The sequence below is a fragment of the Urocitellus parryii genome, chromosome 7 (genome assembly GCF_045843805.1).
Source record: "Urocitellus parryii isolate mUroPar1 chromosome 7, mUroPar1.hap1, whole genome shotgun sequence".
Lineage (NCBI taxonomy): Eukaryota > Metazoa > Chordata > Mammalia > Rodentia > Sciuridae > Urocitellus > Urocitellus parryii.
In genome coordinates this window covers 29,050,692-29,060,632 of record NC_135537.1, presented here as the reverse complement: position 1 = coordinate 29,060,632, position 9,941 = coordinate 29,050,692, and the positions used below count along the sequence as shown (strand labels likewise).

At 38.8% G+C, this 9,941-nt stretch overlaps 1 protein-coding gene across 1 annotated transcript in view; it reads left to right on the top strand.

The window, feature by feature from the left end:
• Nucleotides 1-687: 687 nt before the first annotated feature.
• The window catches only part of Trhr (thyrotropin releasing hormone receptor), a 34,923-nt gene continuing 25,669 nt past the window's right edge, over nt 688-9,941 (top strand). Inside the window, exons 1-2 of the mRNA XM_026384552.2 lie at nt 688-749; nt 1,217-2,084. Coding sequence (XP_026240337.1) covers nt 1,296-2,084 — 789 coding nt within the window. The 5' untranslated portion in view covers nt 688-749; nt 1,217-1,295. The remainder of the gene's footprint in view (nt 750-1,216; nt 2,085-9,941) is intronic.

The following is a 9,941-nucleotide window of genomic DNA, read 5'->3' as shown; positions in this document are numbered from 1 at the left end:
ATTTTAACTCATTTTCCATTCATACAATATTAGAAGAGAGAGCTGATTTTACTGATTCCATGGAGAAACATTCTCAGAGTTTCTATAGTAGAGAAAAAAGCTGATTTTGGTGCAGACAGATATTTCAAGCTTCAAGGGCTGTGTCTAGACTGAACAGGTTTTGCTACCCACCCCCCCCCCCCAAATCCTGTCAGGCAAGGAATGGGAATGATATTTCAGGGCAGCTCAGGTACTGGAGTTTCTGCAGAACTTAGAGGATCAGCAACTACAAGACAAGCTGCTTCCGGACCCCTTGCCTGTGATTTCAGCCTTTCCCATTGAGAACTGTATTAGCAACACACTTAAAAGTAAATCCTTCAAGAGGAGAAGATTATAAATCAGCCAGAACTGACAGGCACAAGTGAGAGTGTGTGTGTGTGTGTGTGTGTGTGTGTGTGTGCGCGCGCGCGTGTGCGTGTGTGCTCATATGTGTGTTTGAGCCAGAGCGCGTGTGAGCTCTCATTAGGGGACGATCTATGATTTGACAGCCTGGCTGCTGCTCCTACTGCTGCTTCTGCTGCTGCTGCGTCTGCATGGTCTGTCATGAGTTGAAAAGGGCTGCGAGGGTTGCGGGGAACTGCAGCTCTGAAGGCTGAACGCTGCTAAGTGGTCTCCCTGTCAGTGTAGAGGAGATTTTCTGCAGGATTAGAAACTTGGACCTATTACCACTTCATCTACCCGGAAAAGCAGGCAGTGCGAGAGAGGAAAAGGTAAGAAAAGAAATTATTCTCTGTTGAGTGTGGGGGACGGGGGACATGGGAAATTGTAGTTTTGAAGCCTTACTGTTGTATACCAAAAAGATCTTAACCTCTGAGAGCAAGGGAGGCCACAGCTAAATTCCTACCGAGCTTGACCCTGGAGCTTCTTGCCTTCACACACCCCTTACCCTTTCTTCTTTATTATAGTTTTCCCAAGGATGTGTGAGGTTTCTTTGTATTTATTTTTAGCTAGCATATATTGTTTAGTTTTTCTCTTGGGCACTATTTCAAAACAGGGGGCTTTCTCTGTTTCCTTTTTCTTAAGCGTTTTCCTTGATGAAGAGGAAACTGATCCTACACTAGTTGCAATAAAAGAAGTTTTCCAAAGTGCATAGGAACCCTGTGACTGTGGGAAAACAAGGTGAAAGGAGAGGGAGAGAGAGTTGCCTGTGAATGAACATGTACATAACCTTTCACAGGGGCTAGAACCACTGCCATAAAGGTGGACGCTGAAAGATGTTTTAAGAAGTGCCTCAGAGAAACTTCAAGCCACGGAAGATGGAGAATGAAACAGTAAGTGAACTGAACCAAACCCAGCTTCAACCACAAGCCGTGGTGGCCCTAGAATACCAAGTGGTCACCATCTTACTTGTGCTCATTATTTGTGGTCTGGGCATCGTGGGAAACATCATGGTGGTCTTGGTGGTCATGAGAACCAAGCACATGAGGACCCCCACAAACTGCTATCTCGTGAGTCTGGCAGTGGCCGATCTCATGGTCCTGGTGGCTGCCGGCCTCCCCAACATAACAGACAGTATCTATGGTTCCTGGGTCTATGGCTACGTCGGATGCCTCTGCATTACTTACCTCCAGTACTTGGGAATTAATGCATCCTCCTGCTCGATCACAGCTTTTACCATTGAAAGGTACATAGCAATCTGTCACCCCATCAAAGCCCAGTTTCTCTGCACATTTTCCAGAGCCAAAAAGATCATCATCTTTGTCTGGGCTTTCACCTCCATCTACTGCATGCTCTGGTTTTTCTTGCTGGATCTCAACATTAGCACCTACAAAGATGCTATTGTGGTGTCCTGTGGCTACAAGATCTCCAGGAATTACTACTCACCTATTTACCTAATGGACTTTGGTGTCTTTTATGTGGTGCCAATGATCCTGGCCACTGTCCTCTATGGATTCATTGCAAGAATCCTATTCTTAAATCCCATTCCTTCTGACCCTAAAGAAAACTCTAAGACATGGAAAAATGACTTAACCCATCAGAACAAGAATTTGAATTTAAATACCTCTAACAGATGTTTCAACAGCACAGTATCTTCAAGGAAGCAGGTAAGCAAAGCTGAACCTCCAAGTCAATAGAGGAAATGTGGAATAAAGTTCCTTGTGAGATGGGATCAACTTTGCCCTACTTAGCTGATGGGAAACCAAAATGCAATCATGCAAATGTTTCACAGTGTAAGCCTCTGCTTTACATATTAAATCCATCTCTAAAGCAAATGGAGATCTAAAAATAGATGGGGGAAAATTCAATAGCACACCAGTAGATATCAGTTCAGGTACTATTAAGATATAAGGAACTGTTAATAGAAACTCTAGAAATCCACCTTTAAAATATTTTTGCCTCTATGGAAATGTTATCAGAATATTTGGGCCATTTCTGGCTTCTATAGGAAAAAATTCTATTGCATGACAAAGGATTAACTTTAAGAATTCTATTGCACCACAAAGTTAACAAGAGAATTTAGAGAGTAATTGAGTCAAAATAATGAAACTTTTCTTGCTATTCTATAGTTACCCACAACTGAGATACATAACTGAGTCATCTGGACATAATTTTGTTCATCTTGCTGGGGGTGTATTCTCTTACCTTTTCCTCTAGATCCCTCCAAGGTGTCCCAGGTTGCAGAAGCTAAAAAAGCATTTTGTTCAGGAAATGTTCTAACAAAAGGGCCAACATTAAGCTGAATTCATTATAAAGAAGTAAAATTTTCTTAAATGTTTGTTTTTCTGACCAAGCTTAACTAAAAACCCCTTTATTCTTTCAGATAACCAGAATGCCCATTTTCTTATGACTGAACATGGTTTTGTTAGCAAATGAGGTGTAACTTCATTACAGTAGATACTATTTATAAGACAATATAAGAATAAAATGTTTTTACATTATGCACACATTTATATATATTTACACAATGGTTCTAAGCACTTACAAATTTAGCTTTTAGATCCTTTCCTTCTTCGTTGAACATAATAAACAAATGATAAACATGTATTGTCATTGCTAAAAGAGAAAACATGAAATGAAAAATACTAGTTCTTTCAAGTGGCTTGAATCCCACCCCACCCCACCCCACCTGCCGCTGCCCCTTTCTCTCTCTCCTTCTCCTGCAAGGAATACAGTGTGCATAGATAGAACCTGAGTGTACTTTTTAAAGTACAAATATGGATCATTCACACTACTCACACTACGACTTCTTAAGTTCTAGGCTAGCTAATATATGAAGAATTGTAACTGAACATATATGCATACATATATATATATACATATATAAATACACTCTACTAAAATGTAGATGCTTTAGACATTTAGATAGACACAAAATAATTAATAAACTATAACAAAAAAACTTATGCAACATTATAAATGATACTGCAATTCTTGATTCAGATAACATTTATTATTAAAGCCACCCAGATAATAGAAGACCTGAGCAATTATTTCTAGTTCTTAGATTCCCGTTGCTTTGGATCTAGCAATGCTACCTAATAGGTGTATTTAGCCCTTTACTACCCCAAATTTGAATAATTAAAATGTAGAAAGATCTGTTGATCATCTGCTCAGACAAATATTAAGAATGCAATAAGAGAGTAAAGAATATGTGCACCTCAATTACAAACCAAACATGGGTTAACATTTGCAGCAAAGACAGTCAGTGAGAAAATTCATTCATTAGACTCCAATTTATACTCTTGTTATAAATTCTAGAAAAGAAAAGGTTTGTCTGGTCTAACGTCCTTTCTTTCAATTACAGTCATTAGTACCTATCAGCATTAATAATGCACTTTAAATTGCTAATTAGGTTACATGTTCACAGTGTTATTTCAAAGCTATCTTTATAGAGGCTGTGTGATAGAAGAAAAAGGTAAAGGTTTGGCTCCAAACAACTCCAGGCTTAAATGCCAGAATCCCAGTCAACCTATATGACCTTGGAAAAATGGGACTCTCTGAGCTTGTTTCTTCACAATAGCAACATCAGGATCTGTGTGAGGGTTCAGTGAATTATCTTATAAACACACCTAAAGTGGAATAATGACTAACACCTCAGTGCTAATTATGTTCCTTTCCACCTTTTAAAATATCTTGTGCAACTCTATGGGAACTATGATTTGTTCTTTAAAATATGCATTCACTGTTAAAGATTATTTGTTGAGCCAATACATAAATGGTATAGTAACTTCTCTAAAGAACTTTTCGGAGCATTTGGAGATGTATTCAGAACATTGGGAGTTGTCACCATAACATCAGTGTCAGCAACTAGGAGTGAGGGATGCCAAATGTCACACCATGTGTAAGACAGCCCTGCACCATGATGAAGTGGACCATTATAAATACCAATAACACCCTGGTTGAGAAACATGGGATGACATATAAATCAATAGGAGTGTGTTTAAGTGTGTCATGTAATTCAATCTTGATTATAGATGGGATGGGAGTTTGGATAGGGTGGCAGGGATCATAGAAGTCTACATGGAAAATGTGGCATTTGAAAAGCAAAAGTGAGAGGGAGAGCACTCCATGCAAAAGAGACACGACATGGTGGCTGGATTAAAAACGGTATAGGTTCGAAAAGAGGGCAAGAAGGGGCACAAAAAGTAGGGTCAACTTGGTTGACTTTAAATGAATAATGTGTTTGAGGAGACAGTAAAAATAAGATTGAACTGATAGAAATATCTATGAGAAAGAAAGAGAGACCTGGAGGACCCAACCATGACACACACAGAGAGGAATCTGAATCTCATGCAGAAGCAACAAAAGATGTGAGTACTGAGCAGGGAGCAGCAAAGATGAAAGTGGTGTCTGAATGTGAGATATCTGACAGCTACAGGCAAAGGCAGTTCTGAAGGCCTACAGGCTGGTGGCAGAAAGACCTCTATGGAGGCTATTAGTAGTGATGCAGGCTTAACGTAGTAAGATCCTCTATCAGGAGAATTTAAATTAAGATATAACCCAAGAGGCATTTCAAAGAAAGAATGAGTGGACTATGAAAACATTAGACACAAAGGATGGAGAAAAGGCAATTCAATATGATACCAGAGTTCCACATTGGGAAGAATGGTGTCACCCTTTGTGAATGGGAACGTAAGCTAGGAAGGGAAGTTAGTTTGGGCCAAAAGGAGTGACCCATGATCTGCATTTTCCCTTTTCTGAAACAGTTCTTTTCTTAAATTTTCGTAAGTTTCAAACCTCTAACTTCTATAACCCAAGGAATTTTAATATTTTTTTTCTACATATTTTCTTTTAGGCAAGTTTAATTTACATTTTAATAAATACTCTTCTGGGCCAGGTCTTTCTAACCAAGTTATTAAAGTCTAATATGCATAGCCTAAAGGAGCTACATTTTTAAAAAGAAATAAGAGAGCATTTATCTGTAAAGGACAAATATGAGTTTTTGTTTGCTTATTTATTTTTAACTCACATCCCTCACATAGCAAACCCAGGCCAGAAATCTCTTTCTTCCTCTTTTTTAGAGATTCAATTAAATTTTAGTAAACCACCTTAATATCAGGTAAAATCAATAAAGTAAATTACTCAAATTTATGATTTGAAAATGAGTAGAAAAAAGAATTATCTGACTGATTAAATATTTTGCGTTATAATTGGACGTTTTGATTTTGAAGGGGCACAGTTTAAAATGACCACATTTGTTATATTCCAGCTCTGTGTATACAATGCCGAAAGATCCCTTAGCTCCGTGAGCATTATGTAGATAAAACATCTCTATCATTGACTGTATAAGTCTATTTAATTGGTTGGTTCTTTTGGTATTTTGAAAGCACAAAACACCGGAACCTCTTGGTAAAAGACTATAATGTGAATACTTACTTCAATTTGAATATTTGTTTCCACAGGATGCAGGGATATGTACTCAGACTGTCTTAGAGATCAGGTTTCCAATTTTTATTTTCAGTGGAATCTCTGGTGTCTTTTTCTTTTCTTATAGTATAACTGTAGGGAAACAAGAGCAGTCCTAATAGAGGGTCCAAGAACTTATGGCAAAAGTTTATTAGTGGCTTTATTTGACAAATCAATCCTTACAAGTAGCGATTTTTATTCCTATAAAATGCTTTAAAGATTTCTACCCAACTAGAAAGAAGGTTGATAGCCCAAGAAACAAAACTTCCCTTTTTAAAGCAATATATGCCTTTTTGGTGATGATATTAAATTAATCATGTGTATTATAGAAAACAGAAAACTAGGGAAAAGAAGAAAAAAAACAAAAAAAAGGCATCTCTTACCCCTCCTCTCAAAGACCAAAATCATTACCACATTGTCCTGTCTCTTCCTGTTTTCGTCGGATCATTTTTTAGATTGTGATAGTCAGAATATAGATACACTTGCTTCCTGCTTTGTCATACAACATGATGGGATTATTATTCTCAAAGAGAACACACAGAGTAAAAGAAACTGATTAGGTCCATTACTCTAAACCTCAGTTTTCTCATCATTAAAATGGGCAAAACAATTATCTCTTACCTCGCAGAGTTACTGCTGAGATCAAATAAGACGTATCAGAAAAAAACTCATACTTGCTCTCTTCCTGTTTAAATAGATCCTCTTCTCTCCTGCCTGTGATCCTCAGTGACCCCATCTGGTGCCTCATGACCCTCTCTTAAGCCATCCACAGGCTGTGCTTGAAGAATGCTGAAATAATGAAATGGCTTGGATTTGTCCTCCCTTTTCATCTCCCTCTAATTTCTGACTACAGTGCTACTGAACTTCTTAAAATCTTAAACAAGGAAAATTCCTTTGGACACAAAGGAAAAGAGCCAGGCTGGTGGAATGTCAGGCAGCAGAGCTGGTATTTGGGAGTACAAAATCCTTTAGGCTGTGTGACTTACACAGCAGCCAACTCCACCTCCATCCTAGGGAACTCCTGCTCCTTGCCCTCCAGGCAGCTTAACCAGTGATGAACTTTTCAAGGCAGAAAGACTGGAGTCTGCAGCATTGGCCCTAAATCAGAGCCTACCCGAGTTTAAGGGCCCATCTTTCATTTTTAACTGTTTTATTTGTTCTGATTGTCTGGGTTCAGCTATATCCTTAATAGCATAAAGATCTATACGAAGTTGGAAAAAAAAGTACAGTGTTGTCACTTAGCACACAGGTAGCAAAACATGCCATTTTATTTTCATTTATAAAACTTGGCTTTCCACTTTCCAATTCACATCTTGTATAAGGAAAGACTTCTCACATATCCCATAAATTGACTAAATGATAATCCTTTGCAGTAATGTGCTTCGGGTCTTTTGTCTTAGCTGAACAGATCTTGTTTATTCCCAATTTTAGATTTTCAGCTTTGCCCATAATTCTACCGGTAGAGAAAAATAAATTTTCTTACATGGCTACAGAAAAAGAAAACCTGCACTCTTACAGAATTCTCAATTTGGCCACATAAAAATATATCTGAAAACCAGTTAACCTTGAAAATGAGAAACTATTTTATAAAGCATCTCATGAATTCTTCAAAATGCAGATATCCCAAATTCCCGACAGGCAAAGCCTGGGCTGTAACTAACATTTTAGCCTCCTTTGCTCTTTTATAAATAAGCTGAGGGAAAGGTGAAAGGTGTAAAGCTGGAGTTGGGTTGGCATTATGTAAAATTTCACAGTAGGTCATTTAATGTCCTCTGCAATTTTATTAAACACTCATAACTCTAAGGGCACCTGACCTGCCCTAGGTATGGAGGTTGCAGGGGATATGAAGACAAACTCTTCCCCTGCAAGGAATCCATGCTGGCTGTATCTACTAGTAATCTCTTTTCACAAAAGAGAACATGCACAGTGAGGGGAGAAGTGAAACGGGAGACAGCTTCATGGAGCACCTGATTTGAGCTGCACCTGTAGAAAAGGGCTAAATGTTGGAAAATGGTAATAAGGAGATAGGGAGCAAAGAGAGGAAGACAATTCAACAGAAAGGAGGAGGAGTAGATGGGAGATGACTGGGTATGTTCAGAATGGTCTTCATATGATTGGAGTAGATTATGGTAGGGGATTATCTGGGGAGAGAAATCTGAGCTATGCTGTGGCCCCTGCTGTGCGCATGCCTGCCCCCTCCTAGCCCTACCTGTACATTCTTCATACTTCTTCTATACACATATTGACATCAACCACCTATGAGTCCCCAGGACATAGTTCTAGAAAACACATCGCCTGGTCTTCATATGCAATTACCTTTTGGATGTCACGTAATAACATCAAATCCATAGACCTCTATCTCTTTCTTTCTTATTTTACATTCTCAAGCCAGAAACCTGGGAGTCCTTCTAAAGGCCTTTTTTTTTTTTTTCCCCATTACCCCTCACTCAAATCTAAGCAATAGGCAGTTCTGGTCGTTCTGGCTGATAGTGTTGGTAGCTGACCTGCTTCTCCACCCACACTGCCAGTGCCCCAGTTCACCACCTCTCGCCACCCCATTTCAGCACACAACTTTCCAGCCCCTCCAACTCTAGTTCCTCTCTCCCCACAAGTCATTCTGCATGATGCTGACTGAGGGAATCTCTCCAACACAGATATATATTATCAAAATAATCTTTAAAGTCCCCTGAGACCTAGAGTTTAAACTTCCCATCACAAAGAAGATCTTGGCCATTCCCTACATTTTCAGCTTTATCTTTCATGGCTCTCTCAACTTACACTTTATGCTCCAGTAACATTGAATGATTGGTAGTTCTCTGAACATGCTATGCTCTCTCAGCTGGAACACCCTTTATATGGCAAACTCCAAATTATCTTTCAAGTCTCAATTCAAATTATGCCCCATTGCACCCCATCAAGACTTCCCTGAATTTCTCAAGCAGGTTTATATAGCTAAATCCCTAACTCAAACTATATAAGTTAGGTGTTCTTCCTATGCATTCATTGTAGTTTGCATATGTTTCTGGTTTAGTAATTCTTATGTATCATAGTTATTAGCCTGTCTTGTCTTCCCTATACCCCCTAGCATCCTTAAGAGTAAGGTCTTGTGTTCCCAGTACCTACTGCACTGAATTTGGTATACACTTGGATCCCCAACATGTACATACCCAGCCAGGGAGTACAGGCTTTGCAAGAACAGGTTGTTAGTCTTCCTTCCCAACTCTGCAGTCAGTGCCATCATGATGCTTGCTTCAAGTTGGCTGTGGTTGGATTATTTACACTACAGAAATCGGTAAATGTAATGATCCAGCCAGCCCTCATTTTTTTGTGGAGAGATGATTGTTAAATATTTACCAGCACACTCCTCTTTGTGTGGTTATATCTCAAACAAGTAATCATTTATATATAATAAATGAAAGATAAATGCCTGCATACTTGGAGGCTTGGTCAAGTCAAAACTGTTTTGCTTCCTGAGAAAAGTGCTGTTTATTTGGGCAATATCCTTATCCTTATCCAGTCCTGTCTTTTTTGTTTTGGTTTTTTTGTTGTTGTTGTTGTTGTTTTCCCTTTCCATCAGTACTTTTATTTTTTTGTTGTTTCTTTTTTTATTGGTTGTTCAAAACATTACAAAGCTCTTGATATATCATATTTCATACATTAGATTCAAGTGGGTTATTAACTCCCATTTTTAACCCGTATACAGATTGCAGAATCACATCAATTACACATCCACATTTTTACATAATGCCATATTAGTGACTGCTGTATTCTGCTACCTTTCCTATCCTCTATTATCCCCCCTCCCCTCCCCTCCCATCTTCTCTCTCTACCCCATCTACTGTAATTCATTTCTCTCCTTGTTTATTTTCCCATTCCCCTCACAACCTCTTATATGTAATTTTGTATAGCAATGAGGGTCTCCTTCCATTTCCATGCAATTTCCCTTTTCTCTCCCTTTCCCTCCCACCTCATGTCTCTGTTTAAAGTTGATCTTTTCCTCCTGCTCTTCCTCCCTGCTCTGTTCTTAGTTGCTCTCATTATATCAAAGAAGACAT